This window comes from Xenopus tropicalis, chromosome 9 (genome assembly GCF_000004195.4).
Source record: "Xenopus tropicalis strain Nigerian chromosome 9, UCB_Xtro_10.0, whole genome shotgun sequence".
Classification (NCBI taxonomy): Eukaryota; Metazoa; Chordata; class Amphibia; order Anura; family Pipidae; genus Xenopus; species Xenopus tropicalis.
The window spans coordinates 64,747,970-64,772,308 of NC_030685.2; the positions used below are offsets into that span (position 1 = coordinate 64,747,970).

A 24,339-nucleotide genomic window follows, 5' to 3' on the forward strand; every position below is an offset into this window, starting at 1 on the left:
ATGGATAAGAAGAGAAAAAGAAGCAGAAGTCCAGAGAAGACCTCAACTGGTAAGGACAGCAAACCTATTACTAATTATCTATCACTCTGGCACAGGATGGGTACAAACATGATCAAAACTAATTGGTAATTACTATTGGTAACTGCACTGGTGCATTTTAATACCGGTTGGAGGTGTCCCGGGCAGGAGAGGGGCAGCCCTAATGTAGACAAATATACATTGCAGTATCATTAATGCACAAATTCAGAACCCCTCCCTTGTGAGCTTTTGGCAACACAACATTGACTTTATAGTGGGATTTTTTCAAGTATGTGTTGGCCCTAGAGTGATGCATCCTCCAGTTTTCAGGGAAATGGTATATTTATGGTGTTTTACTCCACTTTTTACTCAGCATGATAAATATACCCCATAAGGTATATGTATGGAACGAACTTTAAATTAAATATTTTTTAATTTCCCTAGAAAGAAGAGATAAGAAGAGGTATCGAGTGGAGGCCATAACACCGCCGGCCCTCGATATCAATAATTATCAGCTGGTGAAAAAGCTGGGTGAAGGCTCTTTTGGCAAGGTGAGTAATCAGGAGCCCACGCAGTCAGCGCTAACTCCCACAGTGTCAAATTAGAGTTTACTACAGAAAAACCCACCTATTCATTTTATAGATAGAAAGTGAGTGAATTTTTCTGTAGGGAGCTCTAATTTCACACTTTGATAAATATGCCCCCGATAATAATGGGATAAAGTGGGGGATACAGAATATTTCAGTCTCTACTTCCCTTTATTGTTTCCATCAATACACTTTTGAAAAGAATAGGACAAGAATTGTCCTATTTAAGACATCAGTAATATCAGATTCACTCATGTCCTTACAAGGGACCAAGTAATAATGATTTCCTTCTTGCTTCTTTTGTAGGTGATGCTGGCTTCTTATGCCATCAAGAAGCAACACGTTGCCTTGAAGATTATAGAGAAGGAAAAGGAGATGAGCCACAAAGAAATCAAGACGGAGGCTGCGATACTGCGGTTAGGAAGGCTGTGTCCGTTTCTTATACGGGCATATGCAACCTTCCAAACTGAGGTACAGGGCAGTGAGTTTACTGAGGGCTTATTTTCCTCTTCCCAAGAATGCTTACATTGCTAATAAAAGTATTTCACATAATATATTCACAGTTACTCAGTAGATGGACACTATACATTTTATATTTTCTTTCCTGCCAGTTTTGTTGGCACAGAGCACATGTAGAGAGGATGGGGGGGAGTGGGCAGCAATAGAGCAAGAGCAAACACAGGGGGGATGCAAATTTCTATTGCAGGGGACCCATAGATGCAAGTTATGCTACTGGTTTTGCCTAACCTGCAGTTATATTTTTGTGGTAATTATAAAACAAATTTTATAAATTCTGTTCCTCTGTTCTGACCTAATTCTATACTTTACCTTTTGTTTTATAACAAGTCACTCGTATTATATGTGATGGAGTATGCCAGAGGCGGAACGCTGCACCAGCTTATCAAGCAAAAGGGATATTTCAGAAGCCATGAAGTGCGGTAAGTAACAAGTTCCTTGAGACAACCTTTGGAGGTGGTGGGAGCTCCAGGTTCCCCCTAATTTACCAAAAGAAACAGCATAAGTGTCTTATAATTTTTATTTCATTTCCTTTTAAAGGTTTTATTCAGCAGAAATAGTAGTTGGATTACAGTTCCTGCAAGAGTATGGGGTTGTTCATCGGTAAGAACATTTCCTCTCTCTTTTTTTTTATCTGTTTCTGGGCCTATTTCCCATCCCTGGGACTTTTCCCAAAGTCATCTGAAGTTTCCTTGAGAGACAACTTCGGGTGACTTTGGGAAAACAAAGCAATGCATTTGCCATCCCACCGGCGCTTTACATTCTTGCCGGTGGGATGGCATGTCAAGGAGATTAGTCGCCCGCAGTAACAAAGATTTATCGTGGGCAACTAATCTCCATGTGTGCCACTGCCCTAACCCTGAACCTTGTGCCTTATCTGGGGGAGCAATAGCCACACCAAAATATTTAATATCCCTAAATTCAAAGCAATAAAAGTAGTTAGATACTAAGAGTGCAGAATGACCAGGCCCAGATTTGTGGGTAGAACCCCTGTTCCTCTGTGATTTCTCCTATCATTCCCAGTCACTTTCTCTGATTTATTATAGTTAAGGTAACGGAATATTAACTAATATATGCCTTATAGGGACCTTGAACCAGAAAACATCTTGCTGAATAAAGAGGGCCACGTGAAGATCGCCGATTTTGGCCTAGCCTGTGTCCATGAGTTCAAAGGCTCAAAGGCCTACAATGGTATTAGTGGAGCATCAGGATATATGGCCCCTGAGGTATGAAACTTTGTTTACAGGGATACTGGTATGTCATGGCACTGTGTTTTATTAGAATATAATTACTCCTCTTCATTTATGTTCTAATTATTCCCATAGCTACAGTATGCATTTTACTATATTGGCATTTGGTTTGTTGACTTGATAAATAGTATGGGTACCAAAGGCAAATAATACTTGGCTCAGCCCCCTGCCTCTTGCCACCCAAACTGCTCACTCATCCACCTCTCTGCAGCTCAATCTATACACTAAACACCCAAAACTGCTTACTTAAAAAAAAAAAAAAAATTCTCCTTGAGAAAGGTCCTAACAAGGACCGAAACGTTGGTTTTAACAATATATCTGCAATAAAAAATTTTTTGATGAAACATTGAAGGGTGTGCTGGCCACAGATGATCATTTTCTATGCATACATAATTTTGGCTAAGCACCCCGCAGAATATTGAGCCTTGGAGTGCGGACACCATTTGGATTGATATATATATATATATATATATATATATATTTTTTTTTTTTTTTCTGTAGTGAGTAGACAATAACAACTCAGCCTCTATTAAATCTGACCCAAAGTGCTCGCATAGTTTGCTTAAGGCCCAGGCATTCCCAATCTACAATTTTATACCTGTTTTATTAAAGCATTAATATTGTTTGCTTAAACTGGGTGGTAATTTTAGAAATCTGTTATTTGAGCAGTTACAGATGAGGCAGGAATAATATAAAGAATTATTGAAGAATGTTTTTGCTATTTGATAAATTATCTTTCCTTTTAAGGTTTTGGCGAACACTGCATACAACGCATCGGCAGACTGGTGGTCATTCGGTGTCGTTGTTTATGAAATGGCCACTGGCAAGCTGCCCTTTTCGCCAGATGGAACCTCTAAAAAACAACTAGAGACCATCATGAACAGGGAGCCATATTATCCTGAACGGGTTAGGCCAGAATTGTGCGACTTCATAAAACAGGTTGGTAAAAAGGCATTGAGATTCTAACTGAACTGGGGCTGCTTGGGCCTCAGTGTACTTAAATAAATGCAAGGACATATTTTGAATCCTAGTCCACACATGGCTGCTGCCATTACAGTAATCCTGTTGCTTAAATCATAGGGAGTCCCGTGTCCTCAGTATCCAAATGTCCATTTCCCTTATGGCTTTATTTGGGCTTCAAATATCCTGATTACCTACAGTTTATATGTTAAATAGTCTATTATGATTGCACAGCTATGTGTAGGGTTGCCCCATTTGTCAGGTTTTAATCTGGACAAAGAGGCCTTGAAAAAACTAGCTTTCCGCGTCAAAACCAGGACAAAAAAAAAGCCACAAAGCCTTTAGCTATAAATGTTTTTGTTTTTTTCTTGTGTAAATATTTTACTAAATGGTATAAAGCGAAATAACTGCAATTTTTAAAAACAATTATTCATTATTTTTTGTTTTAGCTTTTGAAGAAGGACGTCAAACAACGCCTTGGAGTGTGCGCCAATGTCCAGGACCACCCTTTTTTATCTTCGGTTAATTGGAGGAATGTTAAAAAACTAAGACTGGAACCCCCCCTAAAACCAAGAATTGTAAGTGCAAAACTGAATCTAGCAATGGCACTGAGCATTCCCCCAGAACTAACATAGTACCATGGTGGTATTAGTATGTATGTTTCCTATCACCTTAGCTGAAGTGAATAATTATTGGTGTTGTTTCATTCTTTCTTATAGAAACCAACTGATGGTCTCAGCAACATCCCCTTCCCAGTAAACAACATCAGTGGGACTTGCATGATCAAGGACATCACCTACACAGATCCAACTTGGAAGGACAAATAATTCATCTTTGTCCCACCAGCAAGGTAGAGGTTTGAGGTAGGCTAACATATTATTTCTAGAATGAATAATTGAGTTTAGAAATTTTAAAAAATTATTTCAGAAAATATCCCTGTGCTAAACACAGTTCTTTTGCGCTCTATTGACTGTGCCCCTGCATTTTCTGATGAGTAGTCTGTGCTGTTTGTAAATTTTCTGGTGTTTGGTGGTAGCAACACAGGAGAGGAGGGAGGTTGGGCACTGGGTGGTCAATAATGGTAGAAAGTGGAAGAGCACAAGCAAAAATTTATAGAATGCCCAAACCCTTATTTTCTGGCACACTTTCATACAAATTACCCAGCCTCCCAACCCCGGGTTACAGACCAAGTTTTTGAAATTTTTAATTTTACCAAAGATCTAACATAATTGGGGTGTTCTTTCTGACCTTTAGTGAGGCTCTGCAACAGAGGAAGTCCCTCACTTATTGTACTATGAGTGGGTAAAAGGAATTCTGGAAGTGAATCATTCTTTATGCCTTGCATTCTTCATTCTTAATTTCTTATTAATATATAGTATTTATATACCAAAGGCAGTTACCGGCAAAAACCTTGTGACAAACTTGCCTATGTACATTTTCATAGCACAAAGGGACCTTTCAGCTTGAGCAATTATTAAGGAAACCTGTGTGAATTCCTTAAATCAAGGAAATAATACCTCTATTCCCCAAGCAGGCTTTCTTAAATAACAAAAAGTTTGGCGGAAGACTTGAGCAATCATAAATGTACCCCTAAAACTCTGTATTAGCAGCAATTCTTTACCAGAATATTTTTTACAGATTGATTCCCATCAATGGTCATCCAAAAGCTGTGCAGCCATTCCACCATACTATCCGCTAACACCTGGCTTACTCCTCCACTTCTCCATCCTTTGATATGAGGTAAGTGTATCATTCCTTAAACAACCAACACAAGCACATGCTGTTTATTGCCATTTTCTATCACTGACTTTTATAACTTGTTACTTCGCCTTCCTACTTTGGTTGCCAGCCAAGATTAGTCAAACACCATGAGTCAAACTTTGAATCGACAATACTAGCAGACTATTACTTGTGTGCCAGAGCCATAAATTCTATACTCCCTGGCAAAAGAATTAATAAGTGGAAATGAACCTAATTCTGGCCACCCTGACCAACCCGTCAGCTCATTGCAGGCAATAACTTTATATACGTGTTCTGCTCTACCTTATCAAACCTAAAACACCTTGCCTCCTTTCTCTTTCACAGTAAGGTTCTCAATACCAACTGACCTAATAAGTGCAGGTTTGTAGCACTGTGGGATAGGTAAGTATCACCACCAGAGAAAGTACTTATATGCCTTTGACATACTTTCTTAATTAAGATTTATATATTGTTAGTAGCCACAGAGCTAAATTCCATCATAAATCTGATGCCACAAATATACTTCCACCACAATGGCACAGATGCAGGAAAAGTACAATGTCTACAAGATCCTATGCCCAGACATATATCATCTGGAATATTGTCATCTAAGTACTTACTGGTGGTTATTTGTTGTTTTTGTTCTAAGTTTGAAAAAAAAAAAAAAACAAACAAAAAAAACTTTCCCTCCTTCCCGTGTTAATGCTAACCAGTTACTGTTTTACCTTTCTTTCCCTTTCCTCTCTTTTCCTTCCCCAGTTTTTTATAGCCTGTGCTGTCAACAGAGAGGAGGGTTGGGGGTGGGCCTAGCTGGTGGCCTGTGACTAGTTTATCTTCAATCTTTAGACAGTCACAAGCCACCACGGTACCCTCTGTTGTCACCTCAATCTACACCAACACTATTAGAATAACCTTATTAATAACAGCTTAAGGATGATAAAATAGTTTTTTATAAAAGCAAAAAAAGCCCCTGATAATAATAGGTTTATTATAATAAGCTTATTAACTTTAAAAACCAGGTTTGTGCTGTTATCAGAGGGGAGGGTTGGGGGCGGGCATAGTTGGTGGCCTGTGACTGCCTAATCTTTGGCCAGTCACAGGCCATTATGGTTCCCCTCTGTTGACACCTCAACCTACATCTAACAATATTAGAACTACTCTGTTGCCAATATGTTAAGGATGCTAAAATAGTATTTATACCAGCAAAACAAGCCCTTGATAATAGTAGGAAGCTTATTAACTTTACCAACCAGAAACATAAATAGTGACATTCAAATGGTAAATGCATATTATATTATTTAAGGGTTGCATTTAATTGCAACAATTCAATAAAAAACATAATAATATGTTTTAATTTATTTTCCTAACATTAGATAGGTATTATAAGGTATTTAATATGTTTGTTTAAAGTAACCAAGCACAAAAATAGAAGTTGTATAAGGCTCACAATATAATGCGCCCAGTGTTGGTGCTGATACGCCAAACCTTCCGCAAGGCAAAATATATAAAAACAGGGTTAGGCTTTCACAAGGACCCTCTCAGGCTAGTAAGTGAAGACAAATTTATTATCAAAATGTCCACAAAAAAGTCTAATGTTTCTATGAACAAGTGCACACAGCAGGAAACACATCAGGATATTTTTGGAAAGATTTTTTTTTCTTTTTACTTCTCTTACTGGCCTGAAGAGATCCCAAATGCCCACCCCCTTTTTCTTAATTTAGCCAAAATCCTTATTTCTAACCAATATAGGGTCCTTTCAAATGTATTGGAAATACATTTCCATAACATTTAGAAAGAAAGTAACGATGCCCCTCACCCTACCATTGGTCAAGAATATTAGAATAAATCAAACATAAGAAAAACCTGCCTGATAATTCCCTATGAGAACATTAAACATGTGGCAATGGATACAAATAGTAATTCATCACTCTAGGTTGATTCCCAGTGTTTCATTGCCATGATCTGTGATATCACTAGAGGGAAGGGAGAGGGGTGGGCATAGCTAGTGGACTGTGACTGTTATTTTTTTACCCATCACAGCCCACTAGTGGCATCCCTCTGGTGATATCACAAGTCAAAAGACTTTACTTTTAACTAATTTTTCTGATCAGTTTGTAATTTCTAACTTTTGAGCTAAAATGAATCTTAGCAAATGCTCAGGTAGGCCCATTATAACGTGATAGCAGTTCTATAATATTTTTAAACCTAAACAATTTACACACTAAAAAAAATTACGTAAAAATAAAAAACACAGTATTACTGGCCTGAAGAGATCCCAAATGCCTACCCCCTTCTTTTTAAATCAGCCAAAATCCTTATTTCCAACCAATATAAAGGGTCCTTTCAAATTTTTTTAGAAATACATTTCCATAACATTTAGAAAGAAAGTAACGATGCCCCTCACCCTACCATTGGTCCAGAATATTAGAATAAATCAAACATAAGAAAAACCTGCCTGATAATTCCCTATGAGAACATTAAACATGTGGCAATGGATACAAATTGTAATTCATCACTCTAGGTTGATTCCCAGTGTTTCATTGCCATGATCTGTGATATCACTAGAGGGAAGGGAGAGGGGTGGGCATAGCTAGTGGACTGTGACTGTCATTTTTTGCCCATCACAGCCCACTAGTGGCATCCCTCTGGTGATATCACAAGTCAAAAGACTTTACTTTTAACTAATTTTTCTGATCAGTTTGTAATTTCTAACTTTTTAGCTAAAATGAATCTTAGCAAATGCTCAGGTAGGCCCATAATAACGTGATAGCAGTTCTAGAATATTTTTAAACCTAAACAATTTACACACTAAAAAATAGTACATAAAAATAAAAACACAGTATTACTGGCCTGAAGAGATCCCAAATGCCTACCCCTTTCTTCTTAATTTAGCCAAAATCCTTATTTCCAAGCAATATAAAGGGTCCTTAAACATCTTAAACATGTGGCAATGGCTACAAATAGTAATTCATCACTCTAGGTTAATTCCCAGTGTTTCATTGCCATGATCTGTGATATCACTAGAGGGAAGGGAGAGGGGTGGGCATAGCTAGTGGACTGTGACTGTCATTTTTTGCCCATCACAGCCCATTAGTGGCATCCCTCTGGTGATATCACAAGTCAAAAGACTTTACTTTTAACTCATCTTTCTGATGAGTTTGTAATTTCTAACTTTTTAGCTAAAATGAATCTTAGCAAATACTCAGGTAGGCCCATAATAATGTGATAGCAGTTCTATAATATTTTTAAACCTAAACAATTTACACACTAAAAAATAGTACGTAAAAATAAAAACACAGTATTACTGGCCTGTAGAGATCCCAAATGCCTACCCCCTTCTTTTTAATTCAGCCAAAATCCTTATTTCTAACCAATATAGGGTCCTTTCAAATGGGCAAAAGGGTCCTTAAACATCTTAAACATGTGGCAATGGATACAAATAGTAATTCATCACTCTAGGTTAATTCCCAGTGTTTCATTGCCATGATCTGTGATATCACTAGAGGGAAGGGAAAGGGGTGGGCATAGCTAGTGGACTGTGACTGTCATTTTTTGCCCATCACAGCCCACTAGTGGCATCCCTCTGGTGATATCACAAGTCAAAAGACTTTACTTTTAACTAATTTTTCTGATCAGTTTGAAATTTCTAACTTTTTAGCTAAAATGAATCTTAGCAAATGCTCAGGTAGGCCCATAATAACGTGATAGCAGTTCTATAATATTTTTAAACCTAAACAATTTACACACTAAAAAATAGTACGTAAAAATAAAAACACAGTATTACTGGCCTGAAGAGATCCCAAATGCCTACCCCTTTCTTCTTAATTTAGCCAAAATACTTATTTCCAAGCAATATAAAGGGTCCTTAAACATCTTAAACATGTGGCAATGGCTACAAATAGTAATTCATCACTCTAGGTTAATTCCCAGTGTTTCATTGCCATGATCTGTGATATCACTAGAGGGAAGGGAGAGGGGTGGGCATAGCTAGTGGACTGTGACTGTCATTTTTTGCCCATCACAGCCCATTAGTGGCATCCCTCTGGTGATATCACAAGTCAAAAGACTTTACTTTTAACTCATCTTTCTGATCAGTTTTTCATTTCTAACTTTTTAGCTAAAATGAATCTTAGCAAATACTCAGGTAGGCCCATAATAATGTGATAGCAGTTCTATAATATTTTTAAACCTAAACAATTTACACACTAAAAAATAGTACGTAAAAATTAAAACACAGTATTACTGGCCTGTAGAGATCCCAAATGCCTACCCCCTTCTTTTTAATTCAGCCAAAATCCTTATTTCTAACCAATATAGGGTCCTTTCAAATGGGCAAAAGGGTCCTTAAACATCTTAAACATGTGGCAATGGATACAAATAGTAATTCATCCCTCTAGGTTAATTCCCAGTGTTTCATTGCCATGATCTGTGATATCACTAGAGGGAAGGGAAAGGGGTGGGCATAGCTAGTGGACAGTGACTGTCATTTTTTGCCCATCACAGCCCACTAGTGGCATCCCTCTGGTGATATCACAAGTCAAAAGACTTTACTTTTAACTCCTTTTTCTGATCAGTTTGTCATTTCTAACTTTTTACCTAAAATGAATCTTAGCAAATGCTCAGGTAGGCCCATAATAACGTGATAGCAGTTCTAGAATATTTTTAAACCTAAACAATTTACACACTAAAAAAAATTACGTAAAAATAAAAAACACAGTATTACCGGCCTGAAGAGATCCCAAATGCCTACCCCCTTCTTTTTAAATCAGCCAAAATCCTTATTTCCAACCAATATAAAGGGTCCTTTCAAATTTTTTTAGAAATACATTTCCATAACATTTAGAAAGAAAGTAACGATGCCCCTCACCCTACCATTGGTCCAGAATATTAGAATAAATCAAACATAAGAAAAACCTGCCTGATAATTCCCTATGAGAACATTAAACATGTGGCAATGGATACAAATAGTAATTCATCACTCTAGGTTGATTCCCAGTGTTTCATTGCCATGATCTGTGATATCACTAGAGGGAAGGGAGAGGGGTGGGCATAGCTAGTGGACTGTGACTGTCATTTTTTGCCCATCACAGCCCACTAGTGGCATCCCTCTGGTGATATCACAAGTCAAAAGACTTTACTTTTAACTAATTTTTCTGATCAGTTTGTAATTTCTAACTTTTGAGCTAAAATGAATCTTAGCAAATGCTCAGGTAGGCCCATAATAACGTGATAGCAGTTCTATAATATTTTTAAACCTAAACAATTTACACACTAAAAAATAGTACATAAAAATAAAAACACAGTATTACTGGCCTGAAGAGATCCCAAATGCCTACCCCTTTCTTCTTAATTTAGCCAAAATACTTATTTCCAAGCAATATAAAGGGTCCTTAAACATCTTAAACATGTGGCAATGGCTACAAATAGTAATTCATCACTCTAGGTTAATTCCCAGTGTTTCATTGCCATGATCTGTGATATCACTAGAGGGAAGGGAGAGGGGTGGGCATAGCTAGTGGACTGTGACTGTCATTTTTTGCCCATCACAGCCCATTAGTGGCATCCCTCTGGTGATATCACAAGTCAAAAGACTTTACTTTTAACTCATCTTTCTGATCAGTTTTTCATTTCTAACTTTTGAGCTAAAATGAATCTTAGCAAATGCTCAGGTATAGCTAGTTGCCTGTGTTTGGTCAACTTTTAAAATCTATGACTAGGGATGGGCAAAATAATTCGCTGTACGACCATAAAATTCACTGCATGTCGCTTCCTTTGACGTGGGCGTGCTTTCTCTGACGCGCGTGTCGCCCATCCCTAGCTTAGACCAATCACAAGCCCCCTCGAGTGATATCACAAACTAAAACATCAGATATTGTATATTAACAATATATAATCAATCAGGTTGAATTGTTAGCTTCCAAGAACAAATCAGAAAACCAGTACCTGTATTATTGCAGCAAATGGGTGATCCCGTGAACTTTATTCCAAGGTGCTTTACAAATGATCGAACATTTCAGGACCAACGCGGCCTTTCCTCAATGATTTTTAACTTCCACAAATGCTCCTGGTATTAAAAACACATCAATTGAATCAATCAAACCCATAATAATACAGATTCATAAACACCAGATACAGGCATAACAATGTAAATAGAAAATGGATTTATTTGAGAGAGTGTAGGTAATCAGATATGTATATAAACACTTGTACAGTTACTGTTTCGTAGACAACAGTCAGGCCTTGGAGTTGAAATGAAACCAGAACTAAGATAAAAAATAAAATATTTCTGTAACATGGGGAATATACTTCTCTGTTGCTTGCTGGAGCTGTTCCCTGGTCACCCAGCTACACCTGCAAATGTGAGATAAATGTATGATTATGTATATACAGGACACTTCACTTCCTTGTGCGTAGACTTATTTAAGAAATATATGTCTCCATTGGTTGCTGGAATCTTTTTCTGGTCCCCTATGAATGTGAGATAATCATATGATTAGTAAAATGAAGACTTATAATTACATTCTCTCACTCATCACATACAAATTGTTCCCACCACTGCTCTGCCCCCTGTACTGAAAGTGAGCTCCCAGTGCGGCCGGCCATGCTGAGGCACAGAGAGTACTCACTCACTAGCTCTGTTAGCTTGCACCTCTGGTGGGAGGGACCATTTTTATGTGATAGATGCCCTTTAAGTATTGTTAACTATTTACTATATATATGCTATATGATAAAATAATATACATGCCAGCTTGTTAACTCTTTTGCCCTCTCTGCTTCTCACTACATATTACCCCCTAAACGCCCTCAATTTTCCTGTCACTCTCTAACCTAGGTGATCCATGGCAACCGGCTTTACATATAAACACTCTGACTTCATGTTTCCCCTTTAATCTGTGTATATATACATTTATGTACAAACACCTGCATGTCTTGTAGTATCTGTTGTTTCAAATCAATAAAAATAAACTTAATATTGGTAAACCTCAAAATGGTTTGTTTGTGTTTTTATTTATTCCACTAAATACAATGCTTGGGACCTGGAGTTTCCAAGATAAGGGGGTTTTCTGTCATTTGGATTACCATGCCATTAGTCTTCTAGACCAGATAACAGCAGAACCCCAGAAAACATCCTGCAGAACACAAAAAGATAGGTGACAGTGGCAGCGTAATTTAATCTGCAATACTTTAAGACTTGGCACTGCTAGCCTCAATACGTAACTTAGAAACATTAGTGTTTTAAGGGTTTTTTTTTGGAATGACAATATTCCTATTAGTTTTCCAAAAGGCACCATCTAAGCCTTGAAGGGAGTAATATCTCCCCTTCTTTCCTAGAAGATGCCATTCTTCATGGTGAATTTTTCTCCGAAATTGATTTTACATGGAGACATGGCAGTGTTACATACAGTTCCTGGATTTCTACTTAAAGTTTTGTTCAGGTTTCACAGAAACTGATCCAGACAAGGAAAAGCTAACTCCCTGGAACCAGTCAGAGTGATTTTCATCTATCTTTAGGTCCTGACTCACTCTTAGTTTCATGGTAGGACATCATAAAGGTACCAGAGCAGCGGCGCAATTTCGCGCAAATCGGCGAAAAAGCCTCGCGAGGCAACTTCGGCGTGTGCCATCCCACCGGCGACTTACATTTTCGCCGGTGGTATGGAAGGTGAAAGCAACTCGGGGGGATTAGTCGCCCGCGAACAGGGAGTTTTGTCGCGGGCGACTAATCTCCCCATGTGCCAGAGCCCTTAGGTGACCTTTTCTATGGATCTGACACAATGTCACTGCCCCGGTGTACATGCCCAAATGGTTAGACACACTGCCATATCAAATCTGGGCATGTGTGACAAGCTTTAGAGTCTGAACTATTTCCATGCTTACCCCTCTATGTAAGGTCCTACAGAAGAAAGAGATTAAAATAAAAGAGAAACAATAAATATTAGGAACTTCTTTGCAACTAGAATGGATTTAGGAAAGAAGGATATCACTGGCCGTTGATGAGGAAAACAAAAGGCTTCTTGTTATAAGTTCCAAACTTATTTTTATGCATGCACAAAGGAAAACAGTTTATCATTTACACATGTGTCAAACTGGCGGGGTTGGCACATTCGCCGTCATTCAAGAGAGACAGAGAGAGCTGGCGGGAGAAACAGGAGTTCTGGCGCTTCCTTGATTTTTTGGTTGGCACAGGTACACGGGGCACTATGGCTGTTGGCAAAGGTACACGGGGCACTATGGCTGCTGGCACAGGTACACAGGGCAACATGGCTGCTGGCACAGGTACACGGGGCAATATTGCTGCTGGCACAGGTAAACGGGGCAATATGGCTGCTGGCATAGGTACACGGGGCAATATGGCTGCTAGCACAGGTACACGGGGCAATATGGCTGCTGGCACAGGTACACGGGGCAATATGGCTGCTGGCACAGGTACACGGGGCAATATGGCTGCTGGCACAGGTACATGGGGGTAATATGGTGGGTGCTGGCACAGGTACATGGGGCAATAATATGGCTGCTGGCACAGGTACATGGGGATAATATGGTGGCTACTGGCACAGGTAAAGAGGCTGGAGGAGTGTTTAAACTAGACAAGGGGGGGGTTGGTAAGCTAGATTCTTATGGGAGAGCTAGTGTAGATGGGGCAGTGGGACCAGTAAAGGGTTGTGGGGGAGGAGTGAGGGGGGCATATAGTTTATCAGATAAGGAGCTTCCATTGTTACAAGGGAAACAGACTAATTTTCACCATAGCTTGTCGGGAAAAATAGGGGAGCTGCAGGCTATTGCATGTATTGAAAATTATGACTTAATTGGTATCACTGAGACCTGGTGGGATGAAAAATGCGACTGGGCTGTGAATTTAAATGGGTATACGCTTTTTAGGAGGGACAGAGGGATTAAAAAGGGTGGAGGGGTTTGTCTTTATGTAAAGTCAGATTTAAAGCCATGTAATAAAGACATTACAAATGAAAACGTTGAATCTCTTTGGGTAGAAATTTCAGTAGGGCTGAAGGTCACAAAGAAAATGATCATTGGTGTATGCTATAAACCACCCCGTATAGATGAGGCCCAGCTACTTTTGCAAATGGAGGAAGCTTCAAAATTGGGTCAAGTTGTTATTATGGGGGACTTTAATTATCCGGACATTGACAGGAGTAATGGGGTGGCTAAGTCAGAAAAAGCTAGTAGGTTTGTAAATATGCTAAATGACAACTTTTTATTTCAGGTGGTTCAAGAACCTACTCGGAATGAGTCTATTTTGGACCTGGTAATATCTAATAATACTGAACTTATCTCTAACATTTGTGTGGGTGAGCATTTGGGGAACAGTGATCACAACATGGTCTCCTTTGAGATAATGCTACAGAGACAGCTCTATAAGGGAGTAACTAAAACGCTCAATTTTAGACGTGCAGACTTTGCCAGTTTAAGGGCATCTCTGCAATGTGTCAACTGGGAAAGGCTTTTCATGGGGATAGACACAGAAGGAAAATGGAACATCTTTAAAACATTGCTTTGCAGGTATACACAACAGTATATTCCCCTTGTAAGCAAGGAGAGGCATCGCAAAGCAAAACCTTTATGGCTGAATAAAAGAGTTAAGGTCGAGGTTGGTAATAAAAAACGTGCTTTTAAAGCATTCAAGTTAGCTGGGACAGCGGAAACTTTCATCAGGTACAAGGAAGCAAATAAAGCATGCAAAAAAGCTATCAGGCAAGCTAAAATAGAGATGGAAAGGGATATTGCAGCTAGGAGTAAAAAGAATCCAAAATTATTTTTTAATTATGTGAATAGTAAAAAAATGAAGCAAGAAGGGGTGGGAACCTTATTATCACGGGGGGGTACGTTGGTTGATGAGAACGGGGAAAAAGCAGAAATTTTGAACTCTTATTTTTCATCTGTCTATACATCTGAGGAGCCAGCTAATGAAGGCTTCCCTTTTAATATACCCAGTGCTAGTAATTTAGCTACTGGCGCATGGGTCACTCAGGAGGAAATTCAAAAGAGACTTGAACATGTAAAGGTAAACAAAGGTCCAGGACCGGATGGGATTCATCCCAGGGTATTAAATGAGCTGAGCGCTGTGATTGCCAAGCCTCTTCACATAATGTTTCAGGATTCGTTGAGGTTTGGCATGGTGCCGAGAGACTGGCGGATTGCTAATGTGGTGCCGTTATTTAATAAGGGATCTCGTTCTCAGCCTGAAAACTATAGGCCTGTTAGTCTGACATCAGTAGTAGGAAAGCTTCTGGAAGGGGTAATAAGGGATAGGATAGTTGAATACATTGCAGTTCACAATACTATTAGTTTGTGCCAGCATGGTTTTATGCGTAACAGATCTTGCCAGACTAATTTAGTTGCCTTTTATGAGGAGGTGAGCAGGAACCTTGATGCTGGAATGGCAGTTGATGTCATCTACTTAGATTTTGCTAAAGCGTTTGATACAGTACCTCACAGAAGGTTAATGATCAAATTGAGGAATATTGGCCTAGAACATAATATTTGTAATTGGATAGAAAACTGGCTGAAGGATAGAGTACAAAGAGTGGTGGTAAATGGAACATTTTCTAATTGGGCCAGTGTGGTTAGTGGAGTACCGCAGGGGTCAGTCCTTGGTCCTTTGCTTTTTAACTTGTTTATTAATGACCTGGAGGTGGGCATAGAGAGTACTGTTTCTATTTTTGCTGATGACACTAAATTGTGCAAAACTATAAGTTCCATGCAGGATGCTGCCGCTTTGCAGAGCGATTTGACAAAATTGGAAAACTGGGCAGCAAACTGGAAAATGAGGTTCAATGTTGACAAGTGCAAAGTTATGCACTTTGGTAGGAATAATATAAACGCGAACTATCTACTGAATGGTAGTGTGTTGGGGGCATCCTTAATGGAGAAGGATCTAGGGGTTTTTGTAGATCACAAGTTGTCTAATTCCAGGCAGTGTCATTCTGTGGCTACTACAGCAAATAAAGTGCTGTCTTGTATAAAAAAGGGCATTGACTCAAGGGATGAGGACATATTTTTGCCGCTTTATAGGTCCCTGGTAAGGCCTCACCTTGAGTATGCAGTGCAGTTTTGGGCTCCAGTCCTTAAGAAGGATATTAATGAGCTGGAGAAAGTGCAGAGACGTGCAACTAAACTGCCCCCCTAGTACATTGGTGCCAAGAGCAGTGCCCCCCTAGTACATTGGTGCCAAGAGCAGTGCCCCCCTAGTACATTGGTGCCCAGCAGCAGTGCCCCCCTAGTACATTGGTGCCAAGAGCAGTGCCCCCCTAGTACATTGGTGCCCAGCAGCAGTGCCCCCCAGTACATTGGTGCCAAGAGCCAGCCCCCCTAGTACATTGGTGCCCAGCAGCAGTGCCCCCATAAGTCAGTGTGCCCCGTGGTCCCCCCCTAATAAATTGGTGCCCAGCAGCATTTTACTCTTCGGCGGCTTCAGCAGCATCTTCCCCTCACGCACGCCGCCTCTGCACTTCTGCCTACACGCGACCACACACAGGCCCTTTTATAACGTTGTGCCCCGTGCATACTGACGTCACCCGTACACACGGGGCGCAACCAATGACAGGGCCCGGATTTTTTTTTTTTAAAGTAAAAATTGCGGCCCTGCCTACGGCACACCAGGCAACAGCGGTTGAAAAACGCTGGATTAGAGGAACAGAGCTTCCATTTGAAGCAGCGTAGGTGGTTTTTCACGGTGAGGGCAGTGAGGCTGTGGAATGCCCTTCCTAGTGATGTGGTAATGGCAGATTCTGTTAATGCCTTTAAGAGGGGCCTGGATGAGTTTTTGAACAAGCAGAATATCCAAGGCTATTGTGATACTAATATCTACAGTTAGTATTACTGGTTGTATATATATAGTTTATGTATGTGAGTGTATAGATTGGTTAGTATAGGTTGTGTGCTGGGTTTACTCGGATGGGTTGAACTTGATGGACAATGGTCTTTTTTCAACCCTATGTAACTATGTAACATGGGGGTAATATGGTGGCTGCTGGCACAGGTACATGGGGGTAATATGGTGGCTGCTGGCACAGGTACATGGGGCAATAATATGGCTGCTGGCACAGGTACATGGGGGTAATATGGTGGCTGCTGGCACAGGTACACGGGGCAATATGGCTGCTGGCACAGGTACATGGGGGTAATATGGTGGCTGCTGGCACAGGTACATGGGGCAATAATATGTCTGCTGGCACAGGTACATGGGGGTAATATGGTGGCTGCTAGCACAGGTGCATGAGGGTAATATGGTGGCTGCTGGCACAGGTACATGGGGCAATAATATGGCTGCTGGCACAGGTACATGGGGTAATATGGTGGCTGCTGGCACAGGTGCATGAGGGTAATATGGTGGCTGCTGGCACAGGTACATGGGGCAATAATATGGCTGCTGGCACAGGTACATGGGGCAATATTATGGCTGCTGGTACAGGTACATCGGGCAATATTATGGCTGCTGGCAAAGGTATATAGGGCAATAATATGGCTGCTGGCACAGGTACACGGGGGCAATAATATGGCTGCTGGCACAGGTAGATGGGGCAATAATATGGCTGCTGGCACAGGTACACGGGGGCAATAATATGGCTGCTGGCACAGGTACATGGGGCAATAATATGGCTGCTGGCACTCCAGCTCTGATAAAATGATATAAGAGCAAAGACAACTGAATTTTAATGTGTTCAATAAATGTTTATCCTGTTCGGCCCGCGACGTAAAGTGTGTTTTGAATTTTGGCCCCCTGTGCAATTGAGTCTCATCATAGCCCAAATCTTTTTTTAAATAGCAACTGTGTCACTCATGTGGCTTATGCCTTTTAAATAAATTTCTTTTTTGTATAATTATATTTGAGTAAAGGCTTGTTTTGTGGCACCCTTATACTGGCCAGAACTTTTAATATGAGGGTTTTTTTTAACTCTTTTAACAGCTAAGATGACCTATACGATGCCTGGAAAGGCATCATTTTCCTTTTAAAAGATCAAGTGTTATTTCCATCTCTGTATGTAATTATTTATATTCCTATTTTGCTCCCCTAGGAGTATCCATAACATAGCAGACTTCCTAGGCTCTAGCACCAGTGTCCCTGCTGCTTAATGCCAGCAGGACAATGCCCACTGTATGCTGCAGTTTAATCCTGCTCTAGAAGTACCAGGAAAAGTTTGCATCATATTAATATCCTAGCCAGACATATCACTAATACATCCCCATTGTGACTGTGACTGTGACAGTTGGATGATGCTGCGCTGAAGCTCTCTGGATCGTACCAATGACCAGTATTTAACTGACTTTTTGCCAGTTAGGAGCAGGAGATCCAGGAGCCTTTCCTTGGTGACTTTGCGAATAATTTGGAGATTTTGGAGTCAGAGCGACTTTTTTTTGCAGGAATACAGATTTTTATTGAAGAAGAAGAGACTAAGAAGACAATTTGATAAATATCAACATGGATAAGAAGAGAAAAAGAAGCAGAAGTCCAGAGAAGACCTCAACTGGTAAGGACAGCAAACCTATTACTAATTATCTATCACTCTGGCACAGGATGGGTACAAACATGATCAAAACTAATTGGTAATTACTATTGGTAACTGCACTGGTGCATTTTAATACCGGTTGGAGGTGTCCCGGGCAGGAGAGGGGCAGCCCTAATGTAAACAAATATACATTGCAGTATCATTAATGCACAAATTCAGAACCCCTCCCTTGTGAGCTTTTGGCAACACAATATGGACTTTATAGTGGGATTTTTTCAAGTATGTGTTGGCCCTAGAGTGATGCATCCTCCAGTTTTCAGGGAAATGGTATATTTATGGTGTTTTACTCCACTTTTTACTCAGCATGATAAATATACCCCATAAGGTATATGTATGGAATGAACTTTAAATTAAATATTTTTTAATTTCCCTAGAAAGAAGAGATAAGAAGAGGTATCGAGTGGAGGCCATAACACCGCCGGCCCTCGATATCAATAATTATCAGCTGGTGAAAAAGCTGGGTGAAGGCTCTTTTGGCAAGGTGAGTAATCAGGAGCCAGCGCAGTCAGCGCTAACTCCCACAGTGTCAAATTAGAGTTTACTACAGAAAAACCCACCTATTCATTTTATAGATAGAAAGTGAGTGAATTTTTCTGTAGGGAGCTCTAATTTCACACTTTGATAAATATGCCCCCGATAATAATGGGATAAAGTGGGGGATACAGAATATTTCAGTCTCTACTTCCCTTTATTGTTTCCATCAATACACTTTTGAAAAGAATAGGACAAGAATTGTCCTATTTAAGACATCAGTAATATCAGATTCACTCATGTCCTTACAAGGGACCAAGTAATAATGATTTCCTTCTTGCTTCTTTTGTAGGTGATGCTGGCTTCTTATGCCATCAAGAAGCAACACGTTGCCTTGAAGATTATAGAGAAGGAAAAGGAGATGAGCCACAAAGAAATCAAGACGGAGGCTGCGATACTGCGGTTAGGAAGGCTGTGTCCGTTTCTTATACGGGCATATGCAACCTTCCAAACTGAGGTACAGGGCAGTGAGTTTACTGAGGGCTTATTTTCCTCTTCCCAAGAATGCTTACATTGCTAATAAAAGTATTTCACATAATATATTCACAGTTACTCAGTAGATGGACACTATACATTTTATATTTTCTTTCCTGCCAGTTTTGTTGGCACAGAGCACATGTAGAGGGGATGGGGGGGAGTGGGCAGCAATAGAGCAAGAGCAAACACTGGGGGGATGCAAATTTCTATTGCAGGGGACCCATAGATGCAAGTTATGCTACTGGTTTTGCCTAACCTGCAGTTATATTTTTGTGGTAATTATAAAACAAATTTTATAAATTCTGTTCCTCTGTTCTGACCTAATTCTATACTTTACCTTTTGTTTTATAACAAGTCACTCGTATTATATGTGATGGAGTATGCCAGAGGCGGAACGCTGCACCAGCTTATCAAGCAAAAGGGATATTTCAGAAGCCATGAAGTGCGGTAAGTAACAAGTTCCTTGAGACAACCTTTGGAGGTGGTGGGAGCTCCAGGTTCCCCCTAATTTACCAAAAGAAACAGCATAAGTGTCTTATAATTTTTATTTCATTTCCTTTTAAAGGTTTTATTCAGCAGAAATAGTAGTTGGATTACAGTTCCTGCAAGAGTATGGGGTTGTTCATCGGTAAGAACATTTCCTCTCTCTTTTTTTTTATCTGTTTCTGGGCCTATTTCCCATCCCTGGGACTTTTCCCAAAGTCATCTGAAGTTTCCTTGAGAGACAACTTCGGGTGACTTTGGGAAAACAAAGCAATGCATTTGCCATCCCACCGGCGCTTTACATTCTTGCCGGTGGGATGGCATGTCAAGGAGATTAGTCGCCCGCAGTAACAAAGATTTATCGTGGGCAACTAATCTCCATGTGTGCCACTGCCCTAACCCTGAACCTTGTGCCTTATCTGGGGGAGCAATAGCCACACCAAAATATTTAATATCCCTAAATTCAAAGCAATAAAAGTAGTTAGATACTAAGAGTGCAGAATGACCAGGCCCAGATTTGTGGGTAGAACCCCTGTTCCTCTGTGATTTCTCCTATCATTCCCAGTCACTTTCTCTGATTTATTATAGTTAAGGTAACGGAATATTAACTAATATATGCCTTATAGGGACCTTGAACCAGAAAACATCTTGCTGAATAAAGAGGGCCACGTGAAGATCGCCGATTTTGGCCTAGCCTGTGTCCATGAGTTCAAAGGCTCAAAGGCCTACAATGGTATTAGTGGAGCATCAGGATATATGGCCCCTGAGGTATGAAACTTTGTTTACAGGGATACTGGTATGTCATGGCACTGTGTTTTATTAGAATATAATTACTCCTCTTCATTTATGTTCTAATTATTCCCATAGCTACAGTATGCATTTTACTATATTGGCATTTGGTTTGTTGATTTGATAAATAGTATGGGTACCAAAGGCAAATAATACTTGGCTCAGCCCCCTGCCTCTTGCCACCCAAACTGCTCACTCATCCACCTCTCTGCAGCTCAATCTATACACTAAACACCCAAAACTGCTTACTTAAAAAAAAAAAAAAAATTCTCCTTGAGAAAGGTCCTAACAAGGACCGAAACGTTGGTTTTAACAATATATCTGCAATAAAAATTTTTTTGATGAAACATTGAAGGGTGTGCTGGCCACAGATGATCATTTTCTATGCATACATAATTTTGGCTAAGCACCCCGCAGAATATTGAGCCTTGGAGTGCGGACACCATTTGGATTGATATATATATACATATATATATATTTTTATTTATTTTTTTTTTTCTGTAGTGAGTAGACAATAACAACTCAGCCTCTATTAAATCTGACCCAAAGTGCTCGCATAGTTTGCTTAAGGCCCAGGCATTCCCAATCTACAATTTTATACCTGTTTTATTAAAGCATTAATATTGTTTGCTTAAACTGGGTGGTAATTTTAGAAATCTGTTATTTGAGCAGTTACAGATGAGGCAGGAATAATATAAAGAATTATTGAAGAATGTTTTTGCTATTTGATAAATTATCTTTCCTTTTAAGGTTTTGGCGAACACTGCATACAACGCATCGGCAGACTGGTGGTCATTCGGTGTCGTTGTTTATGAAATGGCCACTGGCAAGCTGCCCTTTTCGCCAGATGGAACCTCTAAAAAACAACTAGAGACCATCATGAACAGGGAGCCATATTATCCTGAACGGGTTAGGCCAGAATTGTGCGACTTCATAAAACAGGTTGGTAAAAAGGCATTGAGATTCTAACTGAACTGGGGCTGCTTGGGCCTCAGTGTACTTAAATAAATGCAAGGACATATTTTGAATCCTAGTCCACACATGGCTGCTGCCATTACAGTAATCCTGTTGCTTAAATCATAGGGAGTCCCGTGTCCTCAGTATCCAAATGTCCATTTCCCTTATGGCTTTATTTGGGCTTCAAATATCCTGATTACCTACAGTTTATATGTTAAATAGTCTATTATGATTGCACAGCTATGTGTAGGGTTGCCCCATTTGTCAGGTTTTAATCTGGACAAAGAGGCCTTGAAAAAACTAGCTTTCCGCGTCAAAACCAGGACAAAAAAAAAAGCCACAAAGCCTTTAGCTATAAATGTTTTTGTTTTTTTCTTGTGTAAATATTTTACTAAATGGTATAAAGCGAAATAACTGCAATTTTTAAAAACAATTATTCATTATTTTTTGTTTTAGCTTTTGAAGAAGGACGTCAAACAACGCCTTGGAGTGTGCGCCAATGTCCAGGACCACCCTTTTTTATCTTCGGTTAATTGGAGGAATGTTAAAAAACTAAGACTGGAACCCCCTCTAAAACCAAGAATTGTAAGTGCAAAACTGAATCTAGCAATGGCACTGAGCATTCCCCCAGAACTAACATAGTACCATGGTGGTATTAGTATGTATGTTTCCTATCACCTTAGCTGAAGTGAATAATTATTGGTGTTGTTTCATTCTTTCTTATAGAAACCAACTGATGGTCTCAGCAACATCCCCTTCCCAGTAAACAGCATCAGTGGGACTTGCATGATCAAGGACATCACCTACACAGATCCAACTTGGAAGGACAAATAATTCATCTTTGTCCCACCAGCAAGGTAGAGGTTTGAGGTAGGCTAACATATTATTTCTAGAATGAATAATTGAGTTTAGAAATTTTAAAAAATTATTTCAGAAAATATCCCTGTGCTAAACACAGTTCTTTTGCGCTCTATTGACTGTGCCCCTGCATTTTCTGATGAGTAGTCTGTGCTGTTTGTAAATTTTCTGGTGTTTGGTGGTAGCAACACAGGAGAGGAGGGAGGTTGGGCACTGGGTGGTCAATAATGGTAGAAAGTGGAAGAGCACAAGCAAAAATTTATAGAATGCCCAAACCCTTATTTTCTGGCACACTTTCATACAAATTACCCAGCCTCCCAACCCCGGGTTACAGACCAAGTTTTTGAAATTTTTAATTTTACCAAAGATCTAACATAATTGGGGTGTTCTTTCTGACCTTTAGTGAGGCTCTGCAACAGAGGAAGTCCCTCACTTATTGTACAATGAGTGGGTAAAAGGAATTCTGGAAGTGAATCATTCTTTATGCCTTGCATTCTTCATTCTTAATTTCTTATTAATATATAGTATTTATATACCAAAGGCAGTTACCGGCAAAAACCTTGTGACAAACTTGCCTATGTACATTTTCATAGCACAAAGGGACCTTTCAGCTTGAGCAATTATTAAGGAAACCTGTGTGAATTCCTTAAATCAAGGAAATAATACCTTTATTCCCCAAGCAGGCTTTCTTAAATAACAAAAAGTTTGGCGGAAGACTTGAGCAATCATAAATGTACCCCTAAAACTCTGTATTAGCAGCAATTCTTTACCAGAATATTTTTTACAGATTGATTCCCATCAATGGTCATCCAAAAGCTGTGCAGCCATTCCACCATACTATCCGCTAACACCTGGCTTACTCCTCCACTTCTCCATCCTTTGATATGAGGTAAGTGTATCATTCCTTAAACAACCAACACAAGCACATGCTGTTTATTGCCATTTTCTATCACTGACTTTTATAACTTGTTACTTCGCCTTCCTACTTTGGTTGCCAGCCAAGATTAGTCAAACACCATGAGTCAAACTTTGAATCGACAATACTAGCAGACTATTACTTGTGTGCCAGAGCCATAAATTCTATACTCCCTGGCAAAAGAATTAATAAGTGGAAATGAACCTAATTCTGGCCACCCTGACCAACCCGTCAGCTCATTGCAGGCAATAACTTTATATACGTGTTCTGCTCTACCTTATCAAACCTAAAACACCTTGCCTCCTTTCTCTTTCACAGTAAGGTTCTCAATACCAACTGACCTAATAAGTGCAGGTTTGTAGCACTGTGGGATAGGTAAGTATCACCACCAGAGAAAGTACTTATATGCCTTTGACATACTTTCTTAATTAAGATTTATATATTGTTAGTAGCCACAGAGCTAAATTCCATCATAAATCTGATGCCACAAATATACTTCCACCACAATGGCACAGATGCAGGAAAAGTACAATGTCTACAAGATCCTATGCCCAGACATATATCATCTGGAATATTGTCATCTAAGTACTTACTGGTGGTTATTTGTTGTTTTTGTTCTAAGTTTGAAAAAAAAAAAAAAAAAAACTTTCCCTCCTTCCCGTGTTAATGCTAACCAGTTACTGTTTTACCTTTCTTTCCCTTTCCTCTCTTTTCCTTCCCCAGTTTTTTAT

General features: G+C 39.7%; 2 protein-coding genes and 2 long non-coding RNA genes across 4 annotated transcripts; all 4 read left to right on the forward strand.

Moving 5' to 3' along the window:
* On the forward strand, positions 1–3,966 carry LOC108648814 (protein kinase C delta type). Its single transcript, XM_031893869.1, has 8 exons — positions 1–49; positions 463–569; positions 912–1,076; positions 1,452–1,543; positions 1,662–1,724; positions 2,206–2,347; positions 3,119–3,310; positions 3,781–3,966. Exons 1-8 carry the CDS (start codon positions 1–3, stop codon positions 3,964–3,966), a joined length of 996 nt encoding a protein of 331 aa, XP_031749729.1.
* A 117-nt stretch (positions 3,967–4,083) lies between these two features.
* Positions 4,084–6,118, forward strand: LOC116407725. The gene is made up of 3 exons (XR_004220525.1): positions 4,084–4,194; positions 4,970–5,071; positions 5,417–6,118. It is a non-coding gene; the product is annotated as an uncharacterized LOC116407725 (long non-coding RNA).
* A 12,809-nt stretch (positions 6,119–18,927) lies between these two features.
* Positions 18,928–22,476, forward strand: LOC116407826 (protein kinase C delta type-like). Its single transcript, XM_031893870.1, has 7 exons — positions 18,928–19,078; positions 19,421–19,585; positions 19,961–20,052; positions 20,171–20,233; positions 20,715–20,856; positions 21,628–21,819; positions 22,291–22,476. The coding sequence occupies exons 2-7, from the start codon at positions 19,424–19,426 to the stop codon at positions 22,474–22,476; spliced, it is 837 nt and encodes a 278-aa protein (XP_031749730.1). The 5' UTR covers positions 18,928–19,078; positions 19,421–19,423.
* Positions 22,477–22,615: 139 nt separating this feature from the next.
* Positions 22,616–24,254, forward strand: LOC116407764. Its single transcript, XR_004220552.1, has 3 exons — positions 22,616–22,704; positions 23,480–23,581; positions 23,927–24,254. It is a non-coding gene; the product is annotated as an uncharacterized LOC116407764 (long non-coding RNA).
* Positions 24,255–24,339: the final 85 nt, after the last annotated feature.

What these genes read in the sequence shown, in the direction of transcription:
- LOC108648814 (XM_031893869.1), top strand. Translation starts at nt 1, where the DNA reads ATGGATAAGAAGAGAAAAAGAAGCAGAAGTCCAGAGAAGACCTCAACT. An exon ending in TTCAGAAGCCATGAAGTGCG is followed by an intron (nt 1,544 to 1,661) that starts GTAAGTAACAAG and finishes TTCCTTTTAAAG; the next exon opens with GTTTTATTCAGCAGAAATAG. An exon ending in CAGGATATATGGCCCCTGAG is followed by an intron (nt 2,348 to 3,118) that starts GTATGAAACTTT and finishes TTTCCTTTTAAG; the next exon opens with GTTTTGGCGAACACTGCATA.
- LOC116407826 (XM_031893870.1), top strand. Translation starts at nt 19,424, where the DNA reads ATGCTGGCTTCTTATGCCATCAAGAAGCAACACGTTGCCTTGAAGATT. An exon ending in ATGCAACCTTCCAAACTGAG is followed by an intron (nt 19,586 to 19,960) that starts GTACAGGGCAGT and finishes TTTTATAACAAG; the next exon opens with TCACTCGTATTATATGTGAT. An exon ending in GAGTATGGGGTTGTTCATCG is followed by an intron (nt 20,234 to 20,714) that starts GTAAGAACATTT and finishes TATGCCTTATAG; the next exon opens with GGACCTTGAACCAGAAAACA.